General features: G+C 57.1%; 1 protein-coding gene across 2 annotated transcripts in view; it reads left to right on the plus strand.

Moving 5' to 3' along the window:
• The first annotated feature begins 7,430 nt into the window (after positions 1–7,430).
• The window catches only part of TP73 (tumor protein p73), a 59,987-nt gene continuing 44,096 nt past the window's right edge, over positions 7,431–23,321 (plus strand). Inside the window, exons 1-3 of one of the 2 annotated variants that reach the window (XM_040264187.1) lie at positions 7,431–7,504; positions 19,627–19,723; positions 20,069–20,189. In XM_040264187.1, coding sequence (XP_040120121.1) covers positions 19,656–19,723; positions 20,069–20,189 — 189 coding nt within the window. In that variant the 5' untranslated portion in view covers positions 7,431–7,504; positions 19,627–19,655. Of the gene's footprint in view, positions 7,505–19,626; positions 19,724–20,068; positions 20,190–23,321 lie in introns of those variants that run through there. The other variant, XM_040264188.1, reaches the window with a different exon arrangement.

The raw sequence follows: 23,321 nt of genomic DNA on the forward strand, positions 1-23,321 counted from the left end.
GAAGCCTCTGGCTAATTGGGCGGCGACTTCTGGGGCAAGGATGGACTGGGTCCTTGAGAGCAGGCAGCGAAGATGCCTCTCCTCCTCCCCCCTGACTTCCTGGGCTCTTTACTCCGTCGGGGCTGAGAAGTGAGAAAGATCCAAGGGCCTCTCTTGGCAGCCTTGGGCCTCCGAGCTTGCTTGCGTGGTGCCCACCTGCCAGACAGAGGCCGCTTCTATGTCCATTCAGCATACACACCAGGCTCTGGCGGATGGGCCAGAGTGGGGACCAGGAGGGCAGCCTGGGGCCCAGTGTGGGTCCTGCCATCCTGCACAGAGATGGAGGGCGGCTTTTGGGAGGGGTGCGGCTTGAGGAGTCTGCAGAACCATTGGGGCTACAGGAGGGGAGGCTATGCTTCCCTGTGCTTCGTGTGTGTGTGTGTGTGTGTGTGTGTGTGCGCGCGTGAGCGCACGCGCTGAGTTTCTCAGTTGTATCCCGCAATTTTGGACCCTGTGGACTGTAGCTCACCAGGCTCCTCTGTCCAGGGAATTCTCCACGCACGAATACTGGAGTGGGTTGCCATTTCTGTCTCCAGGGGATCTTCCCGACCCAGGGATCAAATCCTCCTCTCTGCCAGGCAGGACACAAATAAACATCTAATCACCCCCTCCACACTGGGCGGTCTTGAGTTTAGGGTCCTAATCATTTGCATTATGTGCAATGCAAATTTAGCACAATTCCCCAAAAGACTGTGGGAGGGCAGGTCATCATTAGTATGCAGATCGAAAGAGGATCCCCTCAGTATTTTCTGTGGTCTGCAAAACCCAGTGATTAGAGGCCCCTCTGCCTTTACTCACCTCCGTTTCCCCCACCTCTGCCCTCCCTCCCCTCACTCAACCAACAAAACCCCGGTAATTAGGAGACGCTCTGTCTTTTTTTTTTTTTCTCGTGGAGCCAGACAAGCTGCGACTTGCTCCAGGCTTCTTAGCTTCTGATCAGGGGTGCTTCTTGCCTAATTACTTGGCAGTAATGAGCGAGGAGGACGCAGGTTGTCAAAGTCCCTCCCCCTCCAGCTTTTAGAAGGAAGCTGCAAATTAAAAATGAGGTATTGGTAAACAAGATGTTAATTGGATTAATGTGAAAGTAATGAATTCTGATAAAAAGTAGTCCAAATAGACAGTTGGAAGATTGAGGTCACTGTGATGCCAAGAGCACTGCCTGGTTGTCATCTGGTCCATATGATGTTTGAAAGAATTAGGATACTAGGAAGCGTCTGCTCTCGCAGTGGAGTGTGCAGATGGAGGAAAGTAGAAGAAAGAGCCCCGTGTGAGCAGAGTGTGGGGAAGCTGTCTTTTCGGAGTCTGGGGGAGTCTCTGGCCAGACAGGGTCATGTAAAGTGGTCAACAGAACCTCAGGTTGCTGACTTTCTCTTTGCTCTGCTCTGCTGTCACTAAGCCTTGGTCCGTTCTGTTTCTCTCCTCCTGATAAATCTGCTAGGTTGACGGGAGCCGGGACTGGGACGAACGAGGTTGGGAGAGACCAGCGTGGCCCTGCCTGAACCTTTTTGAACCTTTTGAAATTTGTGCTACTCAGTAGTGCTTCATTGACAAAAAAAAAAAAAATTCACGGAGGTAAAAAGTGACGAGAGTCATGGTGAGGGTATCAGCTAGCCCAGATCTGCTGTGTGAAGGTTGGCTTTTGTTGATGAGTGGAAAAATACCTTCCCCATATAAGGAGAGAAAATGGGGCTTCCCAGGTGGCACCAGTGGTAAAGAACCTGCCTGCCAGTGTAGGTTAGATGTAACAGTAACAGACGCAGGTTCGATCTCTGCTGGGTCATGAAGATCCCCTGGAGGAGGAAATGGCAACCTACTCCAGTATTCTATTCTTGCCTGGAGAATCCCATGGACAGAGGAGCCGGGCAGGCTACAGTCCATGGGGTCACAAAGAGTCAGATATGATTGAGTGACTAACACAAGGAGAGAACGTGAGGATGTGGCCAGTTCAGCCCTTGTGGTCCCAGGGAGGGACCCTTTCCTGACCTCTTATCTGGGCACCTCTGGGTATAACCGGGCCGTGGGGATAATCAAGCCGTTGTGACTGCCCTAACTTTATGGTCCAAACTAATCCTGAGCCCTGATATTTCAGAATTCAGATTACTTTTTTCCATTTTGCCTTCCCTGATAACTCAGTTGGTAAAGAATCCACCAACAATGCAGGAGACCTGGGTTCAATCTCTGGTTGGGAAGATCCCCTGGAGAAGGGAAAGGCTACCCACTCCAGTATTCTGGCCTGGAGAATTCCATGGACTGTATAGTCCATGGGGACGAAAAGAGTTGGACATGACTGAGCAACTTTCACTTTCACTTTTTCATTATAGAAAAGTAGCATAGTGTCTGAATCGTCTGTATTATGATACCACCAAGAGGTCTGATGGGAGCACCCATGTTTCTGCAATGACACACATGGATGTTTACCCCTAAACATCAACAAAGACCATGGGGAGTCTCGTGTCTGTCCACCCAGCGGCGTCAGCCCCAGATGTAAGGAAAGGCTTTCAGTTTTCTGAGTTTTTTGGATCTCAGAGTTCAGAAAAGGAATGTGGAGTGGCTTAAATCAGTATTCCACAGGGTGTCTAACTCTTTATCCATCCATCCACCCATCACTTGTCATTCATTCCTGAGCACCCACAGTTTCCAGGCTCCGTTCCGAGGGCTAAGAGCCCACAGCCTTGCCTCCCAGTGATATCAACCTAAAACCAAAATGATCACTCCTTGGAGACCAGGCACCAGGAGGGGAAGCAAATACGCAGGGGCTTGCCGGAGCCCAAGCTTCCCCCTCTTGAGGGTCCTGGGCGCAAGCCATGACTCAGAGCTTCCTTTATTTAAAGACATGGGTGGGGAGAGGTCTTGACCACGAGGGGCAGGATGGGCTGTGCCCAGACCTGAGACAGCAGGCCCTCTGGGCATCTTTGGGGCACCTGCTCCTCCAAGCTGTCTCACCGGCATTTGGAAACTAACACGGTGCTGGGGTGGGGGTGGGTGCGGAAGAGTTGGGAGAAGATTTCAGGACACACAGCAGGTGGGTCAGGAGTTTGGTTCAACTCTTGGAGTCTCCTGAATCTGATGGTGGTGGTTCATCCCTGAAGAACAAGCACGTCCCAGGAAACATGGCACATGCTTTGCCCAGGACGCGTCTGAAATGGGTGGTTTAGTCAGAGGCTCATCTCCTGTTGGTTTTTAGGCCCAGCTCTGCTGTGTGACGTTCCTTAGTCTCACTGTGCCTCCGTATTCTCACCTGCAGAATGGAGACAGTAGTTGTTCTCCAGGGCTGACATGATGACTAAATGATCCCTGTTTGTAAAGTGCTTTTTCCGGTGCCCAGTGCTGAGGGAGTCACATGTCGGGTATGGCACTGAGGGTTCACGGGGATCTGGCTACTGTCTGTTGACTTTCTGACACACTTTTGGGAACGCACTCTGAATGAGCAGGGGCTCCTGGGAAATGCTGAGAACTGGAGGAAGGATCCTCTAACAGTGGGAGGTGGGATGGTGGGGAGTGACCTTGAACATGCCTCTGCTGCCTCCTCTCCAACCACACAGTTGCTGCCCCAGCAGGAAGCAGGGGTTTCTCTTCATTTCTTTCTCTGTTTCTTTCTCTATCTCTGCACTAGGTCTTAGTTTCAGCATGTGGGATCTAGTTCCCTGACCAGAGATTGAACCCAGAACCCCTACATTGGAAAAGACTTTGCTGCTGGGAAAGATTGAAGGCAGGAGGAGATGGGGATGACAGAGGATGAGATGACAGCTTCACCGACTCAGTGGATATGAGTTTGAGCAGGCTCATAGGAGTTGCTGAAGGTGAAGGGAGGCGGTGCAGGACAGGGAAGCCTGGCATGCTGCCGTCTACGGAACAACAACAACCCCTGTGCTGGGAGCTCAGAATCTTTGCCACTGGACCCCCAGGGAAGTCCAGAGGTTTCTGTCTAAAGACGCAGGGCTGTTTTAGCTGACCCCCCATACAGGGCCCCCAGGATGTGTCTTGGAATAAAGGGCGTTTACAGAAGGCAGAAGAATGTCCCCTCAAAGCATCCATGTCCTGGTCCCTAGAACCTGCGACTTATTTCACAGGAAGAGGGACATGATTAAATCAAGGACTAGAGGCGGGCAGTATCTACCCCTGGGGTATCTGGGGTATCAGTGTCATCACAAAGGTTCCTCTAAGGGAAAGGTGGGTGGGTCAAAGCAAGATGGAGGAAGAGGGTGGAGGGAGGAATTTCAGGATGGAGGAGGGGAGGGGCCAGGAGCCAAGGGATGTAGGCAGCTTCTAGAAGCTGAAGAAAGAAAGGAACAGACATTGTCCTGGAGCCTCCAGAAGAAACACCTTGATTTCCGGCTCCCAAGACTCTTCCTGATGCCCGGGACTGTGAGGAATAACAGAGGGCCTGTGGTCATCAGTTCTGGCTGCAATAGGGGAGTGAGGCAAGCTCACGCCTCAAGGGCCCCGCCCTCTGCTCCCCTTTCCATGGAGATAACCAGAGGCCTTGCCCCAACTTCACACCTGGGCCTCCCAGGCTGACCTGGGCTCCGGCCTCAGCAAGGACGGCTTTTCTGATCGCATCTCCTGAGGGGAGAAGGGGCCCAGGATGCTCATCGAGTGCCCCACCCAGAGCTGGTGGCTGTTGGCCCTTTGTGCCAACTGCTCTTTAGCCAGAGGCCCAGCTGTGACCACCACTCAAGGGTCAGACACCCATCCTTTGTCTCTGACTTCCTTGTTCCTGCTGAGGAAGAGCAGGGTTTGTCACCCAAGAGCCTGGGGCTGTGGATACACCGTCCCAGTTCTGAGGGTGGGGCCCTAGCCTTCTGGAGCTCAGGACTCTCCTGTCTCCATAGGGGAGGAGAGGCGACAGTCAGCAGGTCACCCCACAGGAGCCCAGGGTGGTGAGATCACCCATTTCTCTTAAGAATGGGCAGCAGGGGTCCTTCCCAGAATTGCATGGCTTCCCTGAGGACATGCCCACTGCAGCCATCAGCTGGCAGAAGGTGGCCTGGCAGAGCCCAGAATCAGGGCATGGGGAGCCCTCAGCATCCCTCTGGCTTCTCTGCCTCTTTTACAAGGACTAGGAAACACCTGCCTCCCCCTCCACTTGTTTTGTAGCATGTGTGTATGTGTCTGTGTCTGTGTGTGAACATGTGTGTCTGTGTCTGTGTGCATGTGTCTCTGTGCATATGCCTGAGCACATGTGTGTGTGCACACACGTATGCATGCGCGTACACATGTCTATGCGTGCATGTGTGTCGGTGCATGTGTCTCTGTGTACAAGTGTGCACAAGTGTGTGTGTGTCCATGCTTGCATGTGTATCTGTATGTGTGCATGTGTGTTCACGTGTCTGGGTGTGACGTCCCCGAAGGGCGAGGACTTTGGCTCCCAGGACGGTGTTGTCTTCTGTCACCTTTCTGTCCAGCCAGGGGCTGCTATTCTGTAAAGCGTCTCTCACCCCAGGGATTCCTCCTCAGACTTACTGCCATGCTAATGTCTGTCCCTGGGGCCCTGACAAATGGGGAGATCTCTGCAATGGCGTTTCCCAAGCTTGTGTTGTGTGAAACTGTATCAGTCTCCTAGGCTGCTGTAAACAAATGCTACAAATTCAGCCACTTAAGACAACATGCATCTGTTTTCCTATAAGTTCTGAAGGTTAGATGGCTGAGGTCCGTCTTACTGGCCTAAAGTCCAGGTGCTGGCAGGGCTGATTTCTTCTGGTGGCTCCAGGGGAGAACCTGTTTCTTGCCTTTTCAGGCTTCTAGAGGTGCCTACGCTCCTTGGGGCGCGGTCCCGGCCTCCCTCTGCAAAGCCACATCCAGGCACCTTCCCTCCACCCCGACCTCCCGCCTCCCTGTGAGGACCCTTGTTGTTACACTGGGTCCACCCAGATAACCTAGGGCTGCCACCTCCAGGTCCTTAATCCCACTTGCAATGTCCCTCTGGCAATGTCTACCCGGAGCTGGGCTGGGCTTTCTGTGCTGCTGCCTGCGGTAGGGGAGGGAAGGGACAGTGTGTGGATACAGAGGAATGTCCCAAATCTGTGTCTTCCTGAAAGTCCTTCTGACCAGCAGTTAAAAATTGGACCTGGAAATTCAGAATGTGGTACTGTGGCCGCATACTACACTGAATTATCTGAATTTATTCTGTGTGTGTGTTTGTGTGCGTGTGTGTGTGTGTGTGTGTGTGTGTGTGCGTGCGCCTGCACGTGCACATGTGTGTTGGTAGGACAGAAAGAGCTGAATATCAGCAGTTTTGAAATTGGTGTTGAAATATGTGGATCCTTATCAGTTAGAAGCACCTGCTGCTGTATCAAGGGCTTCCCTGGTAGCTCATATGATAAACAGTCCGCCTGCAATGCAGGAGACCCAGGTTCAATCCCTGGGTCAGGAAGATCCCCTGGAGAAGGAAATGGCAACCCACTCCAGTATTCTTGCCTGGAAAATCCCATGGAAGTGTTGTAGGAAGTGGGGAGGCCCCCCTTCAGGGCCCCAAGAGTGGGCTCTTGTCTAACACTCAGAAAAGAATTTTCCAAGGAGACACATGTGCTGACAAAGCAAGAGATTCTATTGGGAAAGGGCACCCGGGTGGAGAGCAGTAGCGTAAGGGAACCCAGGAGAACAGCTCTGCCGTGTGGCTCGCAGTCTCCGGTTTTATGGTGGAGGGATTAGTTTCCGGGTGGTCTTTGGCCAATCACTCTAATTCAGAGTCTTTCCTGGTGGTGCTCGCATGGCTCAGCCAAGATGGATGCTAGCGAGAGGGATTCTGGGAAGTGGACAGACACGCGGTGTCTCTTTTCGACCTTTCCCGAACTCCTCCGGTTGGTGGTGGCTTATTAGTTCCGTATTCCTTACCAGGATCTCCTGTCATGCAAATGGTTACTAGAGCGCCTGGCCAGGGTGGGCGGTTGCAGTCAGGGTGCTTCCCCTAACAGAAGGAGGAGCCTGGTGGGCTGCAGCTCATGGGGTCGCAAAGAGTAGGACAGGACTGAGTGACTGACAGGTGAAACAATATAATTTGTAGAATAGGCTTTGGCTGAGGGCGGACTGATGTTGAGACCGGAGGACAGATCCATGGGTTCCCTGTGCCATTCTCTCTACTTCCGAGTGTGTTTGGAAATTTCGACCAAGAGGAGCAGGAGAAAAACCCACGAGCACAAACACGAGCGGGGTCAGCGGCTCCGATCCTGCTCCCCCGCCCCCAGTTCTGCTTCCCGCCAGGTGGGGCTGTTGTCGGGTCCCTTGCAGAGGGCGATGCATCCACTAGAGCAGGGGGCACATGCTGGCCACGGGCCCCAGGGCTCCAGGCCATGCTCCGCCCCGTCTGCCCCAAGGCTCCAGGCGGCCACGCTGCTTCCTCGGCTCCAATGTCATCGCCTAGGCGACCGGGACGCTGCCGCCACCACCGGCCTGCCCAGCCACGAGCTGTGGGCCTCCCAGCTGCTTCCCCTCTGCACGGACCCTCCAGGGCCCAGGCTCCGCCAAGGTAGGCTTGGCTCGGGCTGGCCCTCGTTCAGTTGCCGGCTGGGGCTCTTTGGGACCACCCCAGGGTGCAGAAGCCCCTCCTCACTGGCTCCCTACCTGGTGCTTGGGAACTGGGTACCCTGGGGGTGGGGGTGGCAGACGGGCCAGTGCGAGGAGGCTGTGCCTGTGGTTCCCCTGATGGGGCTCAGCCACTGTTGTGTGGCACTGCTATCTGCCCCCAGGGGGGTGGCAGGGAAATTTGCATGGCCCGGGCAGTTGGGGGGACAGAAGTCACTCTAGTGCCGCCACCTCCACCCCTTGGGTCCACCAGAAACTCTCTCCATGTTCTGCCACAGAGGCCTGGAGTGGCTGCCCAGTCCCGGCCCCAGCTGCACGGCCAGGCTTGTCCCGCTGGGGGCCACCATTCCTCAGCCCCATGGGGCCAGCCCAGAGCCGGTTTTCCCCGGTCTCCCCCACCCACCCCGGCTGCCTCTCAGGCATCACCGAGACCCGGGCAGCAGGACTCCGCTTCCTGTGCTGCCTGCCGGGCACTGTGGTCCCACCTGTGCTCTAGGGGTGCCTCTGAGGTTGCACTCCTGAGTGGAGGGGCTGGGTTGGGGGATTCACCACGATGAAAGCAGAGCATGTGTGTGTGCTGGTGTGTATACACGTGTGCGTGTGCATTGATGGTGGTGGGTCAGTGGTGAAGAATCTGCCTGCAATGCAGGAAACACACGTTCAGTCTCTGGGTCGGAAAGACTCCTTGGAGGAGAAAATGGCAACCCACTCCGGTATTCTTGCCTGGACAATTACATGGATAGAGGAGCCTGGTGGGCTACAATCCATGGGGTCGCAAAAGAGTCGGACACAACTGAGCGGCTAAACACACCAAACACAGACGTGTGTGTTGATGGTGCTGGTGGGGTGTGTAGGCCCCAGTGGCTGGCTCTCCACCCCACATGCTGCCATCAGGAAGCAGACTCTGAAGTCTGAGTGGAACGAGGAGTGAGGGCTTAACTACAAGACAGCCAATAGAGATTTACAAATGGCTCAGTGGTCAGACAGGAGCACTGAGTGTGCACCCTGAGATGCCCTAGGAATCCTGCTAGACACCCCTGTGTAGGCCAGCCCTGCATGGTGGGTGTGATGTCCCCATTCTACAGATGAAAAGACAGAGGCCCCAAACACACACACAACTGGTAGGTGGTTGAAGGTGCCCGAGAGCAGCTGGTTGAGGGGCTGAACTCAGAAGTGCATTAGCCCATTGTGGATCAGTGTGGAAGGGGGTCCCAGGACAAGATACATGCCCTCACTCCTTCTGCACCCTCCTGCATTCCCGTGGTCCTTATCCCCACCTTGCTGGACCCAGCCAATCCCTGCCTCTCTGACCACCAGCCTCTAGGTTCACCAAACCCACGATGTGCCCCCGGGTGACCTTCCCCACCAGAATCCCCCTTCATCCCTCTGAGAGCCAAACCCCCTCCTTGTTCTCTGAGTCCCACAGGTGCAGGTCGACAACCCTTCCTGTAACCAAGGCCTCTGGGCCCCCTGTCCCCTCTCCAGCCCGCCTGGCAACTCCTGCCTCCCCTGACCTGATGGGCCATTAGGGCCTGTCCTGGGCCGAGCTCCACCCGGCTGGTGCCCCTCCTCCACCCTCAGTCAGCTGGTGAGACCAAAAATGGCAACCCACGTGGACCTTCCTCTCCCCTTGGGCTGACCCCAGGCCTGTCCGTGCCCCTTCAGCACACCCTTCACACTGTGGGGGGAAGGCTGGTCCTCTTGTTTGCCCCTTAAGAGAGGAGGTCCCCTGGAGGGTGGGGCTGCCTGGTGGGAAGGGATTGGGTGGATCCTAACCAGAGTTGGGCTCAAACCCAGCTTCTGAGTGAGTGGCCTTGGGCAAGTGGTCTGCTCTCTGTGCTTCTGTAGGAACATCTGGAAAGTGGGGTGCAGCATTGCCTTGATCTCGTGAAGACTGAGATCAAGAAATGCAGAGGCTTCCAGGCTGGGGTTGGCACTGAGGGAGGGCACATCATTATCAGACAGAGACCCCCAGGGCCAGGGGGTGGGGTGGGGGCACCTTGGAGATGTGGGGGCAGGGAGGCAGGTGGGACAGAAGGGCTGATGATGAGTGTTCCTGGAGTGAGTGAGGCATGGAGGGACCAGTGTTGTGGCATCTTGGATGAGGTCATGTTAGATGTCAGCTAACTTCAGAGACGGAAAGGAGCAGAATTCATGAGTCAATTGGAGCTCTTGAACTAGATCAGTGCCTCGATGGCTGGGGGCAGCGGGGGCGGGGGGATGGAGAGCTGAGTGGGGATGGGTAGAGGTAGAAATTAGTGGGGATGGTAGAAATTAGTGGGGATGGTAGAAATTAGTGGGGATGGTAGAAATTAGTACATCCTGAGCCCATAGCGAGGATCTCAGGGTGAGAGTCAAGGAGTCTGTGTAGGGTGGGAACGCAGATGAGTGGGTTCCCTTCAAGGAGTGTGGAGGTATCCAGAGGAGGGTGGTCAGGTGGTTTGAGAATGACCATGTGGGGCAGAATTGAAGAGCATGAATGCTCGCCCAGAGAAGAGCAGATTCTGGAGGACAGAACCGGGCACGCTGGTGTGTAGAGGCGGGACCCTGGGAGGGGTGGCTTGGAGGAGAAAGACAGAAACAGCAAGAGTGCCTGGCAGACTGGAAGGTGAGAGTGTTGCCAAGAATGGGGTCTGACTGCTCGTCACTCAAAAGCCAAAAGGAGGCAAGCCTGGTGCCAAGGAAAGTTTGCTTTTTTTCGGAGGCTGGCAGCAGAGTTGAGGGGGTGGTGGGCGGATTCATGTCCAAAGGGTGACTCCCTCCCACTGAGTATCGGGGCAAGAGCTATTATAGGTGGAGGGAGGGGGCTACATGCGGAAACAGCACAGTCAGCTCTGACAGTCCTCTTGAAATTGATCACATGGTGGTCTCATCAGTGTTATTTTGATTGTTTTAAGTACAGTTAGTCTTCAGTTCCAGGGTCAGTTTGTTTCCATTTCTTGAGGCCAGTTCTGTTTTTCTGTTTTGGCATATATCTTAGTTTCCCCTAGGGATCCAGCCCTCACCCCTTGCAATAAAAGTGCAGAGTCCTAACCACTGGACCGCTGGGGAATTCCCTGAGGCCGGTTCTCAGAAGAGTGACAACTTATGTCATGGCTACAGTCTGGTCTTCGTGTCTTGACTTCTTCCACCTGGTAGGGGTACAGGGGTGGGGTGCATGAGCCTACATCCGGCCACTGGGGGGCCATCAGATGAAGCAGGAGCAGGGAGCCTGGCTAAAAGGCTACTGCACTTATGGGGCAGTGGTGAGGGGACCTGGGCTGGGGTGGCCCCACTGTGGGGAGCGCTGGATTCCAGATCCATGTGAAGGCACGGTTGGAGGTGGGCAGTGGGATGGAGGGCCCACGATGCGCTCAGCTGCCGTCCACTCCCAGCCACCTCGGCTCTCATGTGGGCCACGCCATGACTGAGAGTTCAGATACCTGCTCTGCTTGAAGCATCTCATTGGTCCTCTCCAGCCTCGAGAGGCTCCGAGCCCTGCAGCCACGCCGCCTCCTGGATCCCCTCCCTGTCCTCTCTGCTATCTGAACCTTCCTCACCGACACCCTCACTTCTGCTCCCGCTCTTCTCACAAGGCCCCCCCAACAGGTGGCTGGATGCTGCCATGGAAGCCCCCTTGACGGTGGTGCAGCTAGGCTTGGGGCACCATTCCAGCCACCCTTGACCTGCCCTTTCTTGGACCCAGGGCCCCCCACCAGTGTGAGGTCATTCCCTCTGCCCCCTGCACTGTGCCTTCTTAGAGAAAACTTCTCCCACCAGTGCCTGTGCCTCTGACACCCCACCACCCCCCACCTACAAACTTGCCTGCCCCCGTTGTCTAGGCTGGGTAGGAACCGAGACTTCTCCATTGGTCCTCTGCCCTTGGGGTCCAGCCTTTGAAGCCCAAGCAGGAATCCATTGCTTGCCTCCAGCGGGTGGGTTGTCCGTTACCCTGGGATGGCACATCAGCTTTCTGCTGCCCTGGGGTGCTGGGTCCCATCCATTGCTCTGCAAGCACCTTGTTTTTAGAGAGACCAGTGAAGGGAGGGCCCTGCAAGCGAACCAGGGACAGGGCAGCGGCCAGACCTGGCCTCTGCCTGGGACCAGGGCAGGTTTTTTCCTCCCTGTCTGCTGCTACCCTAACCCTCAGGACCCGCTGGTCCATTACAGCTTGCTCCGGGATCTCGAGCTCCTTGTCCATGCCTGTATCAGAGCCCTGCTGAGTACTCAGGCTCTTCCTACGCAGCACAGGAAGCAGGCTCAGAATGGGCAAGACACCTGTCTGGGGTCACACAGCTGCCGAGCAGAGAGGCAGAGCAGGGCTAAGTGGACAGAGGGGGCTGGGGGCCGAGAGTGTGGTAGGCAGTGTCGAGCTACAGAGCAGAAAGCCAGGGGACAGGGACCATGTGTCCTGGTCTGACCTGCACATGCTGGGATGGGAGGAAAACCATGGGCAGGTCAGCGGAGGGCAGGGGGCGGGGGGAGGCCCGGATGTGGGTAGGGCCTCGGCGTGGGGGTGAAGAAAGAGGGGTGGGCGAGGGACTTCCCAGTAGCGTGCCGGTGGGGCTGTGTGGGTGGGAATGCAGGCTGGGGAGGGAGTTGGGCCTCCTTTGCTCCCCTTCTAGAGAGGCCAGGCTGAGGGCAAGGTCAAGAGCCAGCTGGCTGGGTTGGAGCTGTGACCAGCTGTGTGCCCTTGGGTGAGTGACCTAACCTCGCTGTGCAGGTTTCCACGTCAGTGCACAGGCCTGCTGGGACATGGCGGGGCTCAGCCAACCTCTGGCATTTCTTTCTTTGTTTGGCTGCAAGAGTTTGTCCACCAGGAAGCTGGTCATGGCAGCCTCTCTGGTGGAACGGGGGTGGGGGGCAGGTGCCCCTGGGTCCCCGACACTCAGCTTGGCCGAGCACCTCTCCCAGCAGAGATCTGGGTGACGCCAGAGCCGGGCAGCCCTGGAGGATCTGGTCGGCCATTTCCTTCCAGAAGTTTGTGAGGCTCACGTGGTCAGAGGGCTGCTGCCCAGCTCCTGGCCTCACATGGGTACTAAGCCAACCGTTAGATTCAAACAGAAACTGCCGGGCAACCTCAGGGTGCTCCAGGCTGGCCCAGGTGCAGAGGGAGGCCATCCTGCCCCTGGCACCAGCCAAGGGACGGAGGCTGGCAGCAAAAGTAAGAGGCCCGCGGGATGAGAGGTGGCAGGGCTGGGGGATTCCCAGGCCGCTCCCAGGCTCGGCCTCCCCCGCCTGCCCGGGGCCCCAGCCCAGGAGGGAGAGAGGGCGGCTTAATCGGGCACCTCCAGCTGTTTTCATATTTCACAAGCGCACCCTGCCCCAGGGTGGGGAGGCTAAATTTGTCTCATCAGCAGCACGGGACTCCCCCCGAGCGGAGCCGAGAGGGAGCAGGGAGCCACCCCAGGGTGATGGAGCCGCAGTGATGCCCTCCTCCCTGGCCCTGCAGGCCCTGTCTCTCTCCACAGGAGGCCCAGGTGCCACCCTGGCTGGCCCTGGCCGAGGGTCCTGTCCTGTCCTGACCGCACCCCACCCCCTGCTGGGCCAGCAGGGACAGAGGCTGCCCAGCCTCCTGTGGCCACGTGGCCTGGTGTGGGCGGGAGGGGCAGGTGAAGATGGCCGCTGCCCATGCTCCCGAGGGTGACACGCTTCCGGCCACCATTCCAGGTGGGACCCCTGTCCTGGCCCCACTGGCCAAGGGCAGCCCGTTCCGGGGTGGGTGGCTGGGTCTACAGGGGCCCCTCAGCTCCGAGGGCCCAGGAGCCTGGGCACTGGGTGTGCTGCCGGAATTCTGTTGGGCCGCTGCCCAGGGACAGCGCCATGTCACTGCAGGGCCTCCTGTGTGATGGCCGCCTGACCCCTTGCCTGGGTAGGGGGAACTTGTGGGCGCTGGGACGTTCTGGGGTCCCCTCAAGACAAGCCACAGGGTGTTGGAAGGGGCTGGGGAAGGCCCCTGGGGTCCCTCTTGTGATGGTGTAGGTTTATCTGCCCCTTAGAGTTCAGTCCATCTACATTTATGGAAATAACCGGGGATGGAGCCACAGGAACCGGCGTGTGACTGAGGACAACTGGGATGGATTGTTTTGGGGAGGGGACAGGGTAGGGTTCTTTGGGTCTTTTCCCACTAAAGTGACTGAGCCACACCCATTCCCTGAATGCTGTGGGGGAGGGCGTATACTCCAGTTGTCCCTCCCTGTGCCCAGGCCAAGTGTCCACACCCGCCATAGACGGGTGGGGGCCCCCTCTATGAATGGGGTATCCCTTCGGAAGGGTCACAGGGGCCCCAGTTTATGGGCCTTGGTTCTGGAGCCCTGGGCAGGGGCAGGTGGAGGGAGAAGAGAGGAGAAGCCCAAGGTCTTGAAGTCCTGCTCAACCAGCGAGGCTGCTGTCTGGGCTGCACAGGGCTGTTTGTGCTCTGCCACCAGCCAGGTGATGGGGGCAGGATAAGGTGCATTCTGATCCAGAGTCAGGGAAGTCAGTGACTTCTTGGAGGAGGCAAGGCCTGGCCTGGCAGGACCAGGGTGGGGTAGGGAGTGGACAGTGGACCAGGGCTGAATGTGGAGGCAGCCCTAGCTGGGGTGCATGAGGACGGGGCTGGGAGCCCAGGGCAGGCTGTTGCTCTCGCTGGGATCTTGGAGGATGAGGTCAGGGTTGAGCAGAGCTCCTGAAGGAAGAGTCAGCCCCCTAGGGCCTCCAGCTTCCACCAGCCTGGGGCAGAGGGGCTGTGCGCCTGGGGCAAAGCCCTCAGATATTTTTGGGTGGGGAACAGGGTGGGGTTCTTTGGGTCTTTCTCACCTGGGCTGCAGCCAGGACCCTTGGTAGCTTGGGGCATGTTTCTTGGGCCTCTGAGACCTGCCCAGGGGTGGCGGTCACTGCCTGACAGGGCGATGTGGGAGCCTGGTGGCCCTGGCAGCAGCTGGCTGGTTTCTACCCTACAGGACTGGGCCTCTGGGCTGGAACCTTCTCTGCTGGGGGGGCACTGCAGGATGTGGGGCCATGTCTCCTCCCCCAAGTGGCTCTCAGAGACCTCGGGGAGTCCCCAAGTAGAGAAGTTGGTAGGGTGTAGGGCTGTGTCTCCACTCAAGCCTGGGTTGAGGTCTCTGGGCCATCAGCCCCCGCCCCTCAGAATCACAGATATTTACTGGAAATTCCTTGAGGTGAAGTGGTTTTGGGGGCCACAGCCCACAGTCGGGGGTGTCTGAGCATTGGGCCAGCTGCCGTGAGAACGGGCTGCACACTGCCCTTCTCAGACTGCCGTGACTGCAGCTTCCCCGGGCTGGGTGCTCAGGGATTCCTCAAGTCCAGCCCCCACCCACGCCGCTCCCCACCCTCTCGCGTCCATGTCTCCAGCCTTGAGCAGGACTGGACTCCTCTCGTTGTGACAGGATGCACTTCCTTTCCGAAGCAACTTCATCTTGATGGCAAAGCAGAGCTGCACACCATGCATTTGCGCCCTGTGGCATCATTGCTACCACCTAGGGGATGTCATCGGAAGTTGGTCTCTCCCCGCTACATGCGATTTTTAACATAATTTGCAAAAGCAGTTTCCATTGTGAGCACATTTCCAGATTTGCAGAGTGTGTCGGGGAAATTGGATTCAATTTGCAGGAAGTGGTTTTAGAATTGCTTTCTTTCTGTCACCCCTGTGAACCTTGGCCACCTTGGCCGAAATGCTGCTAGTGGTTAAAGGGAAGAGATCATCTCTGCCCAGGGGAGAGGGTGCTGTGCCCATTGAGACCAGGGGCTTCTGGCAGGGTGGGCAGATGGCCTGGGGGTGGGCAGATGGCCTGAAGCCAGGCATTGGTGTTGCCTCTTCCTCTAGCCCCAGCTTCTGCCTGGGTGGCAGGTGGTCCCAAGCACCTGTAGGCACTAGGTCGGCAGCTCCGTCACACGTAGCCCAGTGCGGCCAGCTCTTCTGAGTTTTCCAGGGATGTTGGAGATCTGGGTACTGCGTGACTTCCTGGGTAGAGTCCCCCCGGATCCTCTGAGTCAGGCAGGGCAGGTTTCTGGACCCATTTTGCAGATGGAGAATCAGCGTGGCAGTCACCCTCAGAGACTGGCGCCATCCTCAGGTTGGCAACCAAAGGGGTCCCCTAGTGGGCCAGGTAGGCCTGTGTGATGCTTTCCTTTTCGGCAGAGGGGTCTATCCCAGAATCTCTGTGAGTCCTGTGGTGCTGGCTAAAAGTGGACATGGAGCCCGGGGTTTGGGGTGTATTGTGGGCAGATGAAGCAGGATCTGCTGAAGACAGTGGAGTTTGGTGAGCCTGAACCTCCTCTTCCTTCAGTAAGGCTGAACTGTCTAATCTGCAGTACTGGTGATGAGGGCTGGGGTGGGACCCCTGCAGCCTTCTGCTTCCCCAGAGGGCTGGGCACCTGCAGGTCTATCCTGAGCCAGAGCTTGCCTGTATGATGGTGCAGGCGCCTCTGACCCCAGCAGCTTGGGATGAAGCAGGGGGTGTGGTTAGAGAAGATGCTGGTTGTGTTGCCCAGGGTGGGGACTCTCTGTCCCACCTCCTGGCTGTTCTTGGGGGGAGGCAGGTGTGTAAGCGCGGGGAGGGGGACTTAGGGAGATTCCCAGTGCTGATGTACTGCCCCAGATGCTGGGCAGCGGGAGTTGCTGAGTACCAGGACTAGGCTTCGGGAGAGAAACTGTCTTAACTTTCACATAACTGGCAGAGTGACATATTTCTGACAGTCTCGGTGGTGCTGATTTCCCCCCAACATACTACCCCGGGCTCCTCCTCTGAAGTTCAACATTTCTTTATTGAGGTGAAACTCACACAACATAAAATTAACCCCTTTGCAGCAAGCTATTCAGTGGCATTTGGCTCATTCACAGGGCTGAGCAACCATCACTCGGTCTATTTTCAGCAGTCACCCCATCCCCCACCCCACCCCACTCCAAACCCGCCCTCAGTCCTTGCCGCCACCAAGCTGCCTTCCACCTCTGGGGATTCACCTTCCTAGATGTTTCTTAAGACACATGGCCTCTCATTCAGTGTGAGGTTCTGAGGGCATAGTGATGTAGCGGGTGTGAGAGATCACCCTTTTCATAGAGTGATACTGCGGAGTGTGGACCCACCGGGGCTTCCCAGGTCATGTTATTGGTAAAGAACCCACCTGCCAATGCAGGAGACGCAAGAGACGCAGGTTCAGTCCCTGGGTCGGGAAGACCCCTGGAGAAGGAACTGGCAGCCCACTCCAGTTTTCTTGCCTGATGAATCCCACAGACAGAGGAGCCTGGCGGGCTATGGTCCATGGGGCTGCACAGAGTTGGACACGACTGAAGTGATTTAGCACACACGGGTGGACCTACCAGGACTGGTTTATTCATTCACCTGCTGATGCTCCTGGGGGCTATTTCCACATTTCCGCTGTTGTGGGGGCTGTGACCAGAGACGGGATCTTGCTGTCCACTTGCTGTGTGACGCCAGTCAAGGCACTGTCGTCTCTGGGCCATTGGCGAAATAGAGGGGGATGGGACTAAATGTCCTGGGTCAGTTAAGTCTCGAGCTGGCACAGCCTGCCCACACCAAGAGGCCACCCTAACTGATCTCTGCTCACCCAGAAAGGACCACCCATGGTGAGCGGGTGAGGGTGAGTTTCCACCCAGTTTCAGCTTGGCAGCCTGTTCCACGACTGCTCCAGCCAGCGCATTCTGCTTCCTACCAACTCTACCCTGTTCTGTTACCTCATGGCCAACTCCAGGCCTAACTCAGCTGCACTGGGTTTTGGACAGCTTAGCTCAGGAAGGGAGTGACCTCTCCAGCACAGGAAGCATGCCAGTGACTGCTGGCCAGCCCCTTGTAAAAACTCTGTGGATCATGTGCTAAAGGTTTGAGGTGGAGTGGGCAGGAGGCATGACTAAGTTAATTTCCAGCTCTGAGAAGACCACTTGTCATCCCCACTTTCAGCTGTGCTGTGTGACCTTGGCAGGTCACATAACCTCTCTGAGCCCGTCTCCTGAGAGGGAGTGGAACCGTCTCCGAGCCTGCTGGGGAGTTGATTTGTGGCTAGCACTTTCCAAGCCACTTGTCCTGGCCGCCTTCACTTGGCCCTGCCTTAAGCTCCCCCACCCAGCCCCTCCCAGCTCGTGCCACTGCTCCAGGGACGGTGGCCTGGCACGTGGCAGCCCCAGGAACATGCCACAGGCCTCAATCAGGGCCCGCTGCCTGGGGACAGACAAAGCAACAGATTGCGGGCCGCACCCTTCCTCCCTCGACGGCTGTGGGCAGGTCCAGGCCTGCCCGCTTGGGTACTGCCAGGTGATGGCCGAGCTGACTCCTGTGGCCCCTTGCCAAGGGCCTGGAGGCCAGCCCAGGGGAGACATCGCCTGGGCCTGGGTGGGGGCAGTGGGCAGAGTGGGCTCTGGTCTCCCCTGCCCCTCCCTCCCTGAAGGACAAGGATCCCAGATGTGCCTGGTGTGGCCACTGCCATGGTGTCGGGGCTGTTTTGGGTGTGACTGGGACATGGGGACTCTCGGGGGGATGGGGGGGGCAAAGGCCAGCAGACTCGAGGTTGGGGCCCTAAGCACTTGGCATCTCCTGTGAAGGGAGGCCATTCATGCCGTGACCCCCCTCCAGTGACAGAGCAGATTCTCCACCTCGGCCTTGGTGTCTGCCTCACCGGGTTGGCATTGCTGTTGCATCCAGGCTGCCAGCAAGGATCCCACCGCAGAGGTGAAAGACCGCCCAGCACTGCAGCAGTTGGGCACAGCCAAGCTCCTGCCTGGGCCTCGGCTCCAGCCTCGGGTGGGCCCTGCTCCTGCCCTTCCTTGAGGGGGACACAGGATCTGATCTGTCACTGGCTGCTGGGGCATCAGGAGCCCTGAAACCTGGCTTGAGTCTCCCCTCCAGGCTAAACCTAGAGACACAGTTCATAATAATAATGACCGCTCGTGTTCCAGTGTAACTATGACCCAGACACAGCAGAGACTTTACTTCTTGTTTTGTATTTATTTTTTAATTAAGTTTTTATTGAAGTATAGTTGATCTGTACTTCCCTGATAGCTCAGAGGGTAAAGAACCCACCTGCAGTGCTGGCGACCTGGGGTCAGTTGCTGGGTTGGGAAGATCCCCTTGAGGAGGGCCACTCCGGTTTTCTTGCTTGGAGAATCCCATGGACAGAGGAGCCTGGTGGGCTACAGTGCAAGGGGTCTCAAAGAGCTGGTCACGACTGAGTGATTAAGCATATAGCACATAGTTGATCTACAATATTTAGTTAATTTCTGCTGTGCAACAGAGTGACTCCGTTATACACATATATACATTCTTTTTTATATTCTTTTCTGCTACAGTTTATCACAGAATATTAGTACAGTTCCCTGTGCTGTACAGTAGGACCTTGCTGTCCATCTATTTTAGATCCAATGGTTTGCATCTACTAACCCTGAACTCCCCGTCCCTCTCCACCTTGGTAATCACATGTCTGCTCTCTATGTGTGTGAGTCTGTTTCTTTTCTCCTCTTTCATTCTTTATTACTATTTTTTATTTGGCTGAGCTGGGTCTTTGTTGCACCATGGGGCTTCTCTAGTTTTTCAGCATGCGGGCTAAGTAGTTGCAGTGTGTGGACCTAGATGTGGCCTGTGGGACTTTTGTTCCCCGACCAGGGACTGAACCAGGCCTCCTGCACTGGGAGCTCGGACTCTTAACCACCAAGGAAGTCCCTCATGAGTCTGTTTTACAGATAGGTTTATAACTTATACGTGTAACTGATACCCTATGGTATTTGTCTTTCTCTTTCTGACTCACTTTACTTAGTATGATCACTTAGCAGAGAGCTGAAATTAGTGCTCCCAAGGGCCCTGCAGCAGCCCCATGAGGGGGTGCTGTTGTCATCCTCGCTTCACAGTTGATGGCTCTGAGAAGGTCTGAGGCCAGGCTGCCCCCACCCCTGGGTCTCGATTTCCACCCCAGAAAGGGCAGGATGAAAGGAGTGGTGGGTGGGGGCCTGCACCCGGCCAGGACCCAAGGGTGTCCCCGAGTGGTCGTCATTGGCCCCTCCTGCCACTTGTGCTTGAGGACGCTGGCCAAAGGGCTCGGAGGCTCCCTCCCAACCCACCTTCTTGTTCTTTCCTCTCACAGAGTGAGCTGCCCTCTGCCTGTGCTGGAAGATGTCCCAATCCACCCAGCCCGCCGCCGCCGATGAGGGGGCCACGTTCCAGCACCTATGGAGTTCTCTGTGAGTGTCGGGCCCTGGGCAGCGGGGAGAGGGCTGGGCAGGAGCTGCTGTCCTGGGCTTCCTCCTGGAGTCGCAGGCTCCACAGTCTGGGCTTCTTCCTCTGACCAGCCCTCCAGAGGGCTCGGGACAGGGAGAGGTCCAGGGGACAAAGCCTATAGGTGGCCACCTCCCTGGCACTCACACCAGCCCTGGAGAGGCTGGTAGGGCAAGGAAGCTGGGGGTTCTGAGAGCTGAGGTTAGGGGAAGGAGCAGAGGGACAAGGGGAGGTGCGGGCTGTCCTCACGCTCTGGGCCTGGGCGGTCTGGGCTCACCGCTCTGCTGCCCGCTCTGTCTCCCTGTGTCTAGGGAGCCGGACAGCACCTACTTCGACCTTCCCCAGCCGGGCCAGGGGAATGAGGAAGTGGCAGGTGGTGCGGAGACTGGCATGGATGTCTTCCACCTGCCGGGCATGACCGCGCCTGTCATGGTGAGTGGGGCTTCCCTCTGTGGGGGACTCAGGGTGGGGCCTGTCAATGTGAACTGTCTCGGGAGCCTGCAGAACCAGGGGGCAGGCTCGCAGGTGCAGTTTCCTCTGTGTGCTTGTTAGCACATTTCAGGTCACAAAGTAGAAACTGGATCAGCTCATGTAACTGTCAGTTCAGGGGTACGAAGCTTTTCAAGCCTGGCTGGATCCAGGTGTAGTGAGACCTTCGGGTATGGCTGGATCTAGGTGTATGAATGAATTCAGGCAAGGCTGGATCCAGGTGTAGAGAGACCTTCAGGCATGGCTGGACCTGGGTGTACAAATGAATTCAGGCATGGCTGGATCCAGGTGCTCAAACAGCTGCCTCTCATTCTCTTGCCTTCCCTCCCCCATGGTAGATTTGTTCTTAGGCAGCGTCTCCTCTTATGGTAGAGGCTCCAGCAGCAGCACCCTCCCTGTGGGGAAGGACCCTCTTTGCCCAGAATCCAGCGCACCCATCTCTGAATCTGTCATGTGTCTATTCCTGAGCCGTCCCTGTGTCATTGATGACCTGGGTGCCCTGAAGCAGGGTCAGGATGGAGTGGAGTATTGTGGGCTCCCCCACCACAGGCACTAACTTATGGGGAAGAGGCCCCCGAAGGGGATGGAGCTGCTGTTTCCAGAGGAGGGAGGTGGGAGGAGGGTTGCAGGAGCACTCAAGGCCCCAACACCTGCCTGTCTTGCTGCGTCTCAGGCCCTGCCGCTCTGGGTGGCCCTCTTGGCAGGAGGCAGGGCTGTGGTAGCTGGCCATACTCCTGCCAGGCATTGGGGTTCCAGGAGATGGGGGGCAGGCAGGACACAAGAAGGGTGTGTAAGGACCCCCAGCCCTGGGGAAGCCCAGCAACGCCCCAGAACCGCCCCCCCACAGTCACCTCCTCAGCATAGTGTCTGCTGGACCTGGGGCTGCTGACCTCTGTCTGTGGGCTCACTGCCCAGGGCTCTCTCAGGTGGGCACTTGTCTCAGGACCTTTGCTAAGAGCATGAGGGAAGCACCTGGCTCTTATCTCAGGTGGCCTCGGACCGCAGCGGACTGAAGCAGGGCTCTGGCTGCTGGCCGGAGACTGAGGTCGGGCTGCGGCAGTGAGAGTGCTGAACCCTAACCACTAGGCTGCCAGGGGCCAGGGACCAGTGAGGAGGCCTGGCTCGCCAGCTGCGTGGAAACAAATTCCCACAAAGAGGAAAGCAGTGAAAGCAGAAAAGTGCTTACTGGGAGGAAAAGGGTACATGTGAATAGACACATGGGTGGACTCCAAGGGAGAGTGTTGCACCCTCATGGGGGTTTGAACCACTTTTATGGGGCGTTTCTTGCGGGTTTCCTGTGGCCAGTCATCATGCTTTACCTGGTCCTGAGTCCATGATTGGGTTATCTCAGGGTCCCCCACGTGTCTGGGGGCTCAGAAGGTCAGGAATCTGCACATAATGTGGGAGACCCAGGTTTGATCTCTGGGTCAGGAAGATCCCCTGGAGGAGGGAATGGCAACCCGCTCCAGTGTTCTTGCCTGGAGAATCCCACAGGAAGAGGAGCCTGGCAGATTACAGTCCATGGGGTCGCAAAGAATCGGACAGGACTGAGAGACTTTCACTTTCACTTCCTCCCATGTGTGTGTGCACATCTCTTAGCCAAGATGGATTCTAGCGAAGAGGTCTATGGGGTGGGGGGGCGTTGACATCACTCACTGTGGGGTGACACCGCTCCCCTTTCTGATCTCCGGGGAGCCTTCCTGAGTGTATGTAGTTGGGAACATCTCCTTGACCTCGAGAAAGAGGACTCTGTTGTCTTCTGTGTCTTATCTGGGAAGGGCTCAGCTCTGCTCTTGCCAGCTCTCTGTCCCCTGGGGATGAAGCCCAGCTGCTCAGCCTCTGTGCTCAGCTCTGCTCGCTGGGGGTCCAGGGATGGCTGCCGGCCTCACACAGAGCAGCATGAGGGCCTTGGGGCACCAGCAGCAGGCCGAGGGCCAGGGCGCATGGGAGAGGTGGGGCCAGGAACTCTGGAGGCAGAGCCTGCCCCCTCCCCAGAGACCCCTCCAGGAGCTGGAGCTCTTATCCCAGCACACACCCCTTTGAGAATAGTGGGGGTGGGGGGCTCCAGTCAGGGGAATGAGCCAGGGTGAAAGGGCAGGGAAGGAGGAAGTGTCCCTGTGTTCTTTGTTGTTGTCCGTCTCTGAGGCCGAGCTGGCCCAGGGCCCACTGGCCTGAGAGGGACAGAGGGAGGTACCTGCTTGGACAGTGGCAGCCAGGACGGGTTGGGGGTTCAGGGGGGCAGCGAGACCCCTGTGACATCCTTGCCTCTGAGGAACCCCTCAGGCTGGACTGGAGGAACCTGCCTGCCCAGCCCAGCCTCCTGTCTCTACCCAGGAGACTGCTGGGGCAGGCACAGCTGTTGTATTCCCATTTTACAGGTGAGGAAACCAAGGCAGATGCTGGGAAAGGGTAGGCCTGTGCTGGGCCAGGTAGTGCCACCTTGTCTGTTCAGACCCTTCCCAGTCGGCCAATACCTCCCCAGGGGCCAAGGGTCTTGATCTCTCACTTCCAGGTCCGCCCTTCCTGGACATTTGCATCCTTCATAAATGGGCGGGTCTCAGCCTGTCAGTAGTGATGCTCTGGGTTATAATGCCTGGGGTGCTCACCTGAACCCTACTACCTGCCTTGCAGGGGGTAGGGGGGAGCAGAAAAAGAGAAGACTGGTGGCTTTGCCTGTACTGGGGCCCAGGATGGGGTGCCTAGGGATTGGGCCTCCACTTTTTACTGGTGAATTTATTATTATTTTATTGGAATGATCTTTTATTTGGCTGCATCAGGTCTTAATTGTGGCACACAGGATCTCTGTGAAGGTGCATGGACTCCCCAGATGTGGTGCGTGGACTCAGTAGCTGTGGCCTGGGGGCCCAGTAGTTGTGGCTCACGGGCTCAGTAGTTGTGGCGCTTGGGCTCAGTAGCTGTGGCCTGAAGGCTCAGTAGCTGTGGCCCGTGGGCTCTGTATCTGTGGCCCATGGGCTCAGTATCTGTGGCCAGCGGGCTCAGTAGCTGTGGCCTGAAGGCTCAGTAGCTGTGGCCTGAAGGCTCGGTAGCTGTGGCCTGAAGACTCGGTAGCTGTGG

Source organism: Oryx dammah, unplaced genomic scaffold (assembly GCF_014754425.2).
Source record: "Oryx dammah isolate SB20612 unplaced genomic scaffold, SCBI_Odam_1.1 HiC_scaffold_21, whole genome shotgun sequence".
Classification (NCBI taxonomy): domain Eukaryota; kingdom Metazoa; phylum Chordata; class Mammalia; order Artiodactyla; family Bovidae; genus Oryx; species Oryx dammah.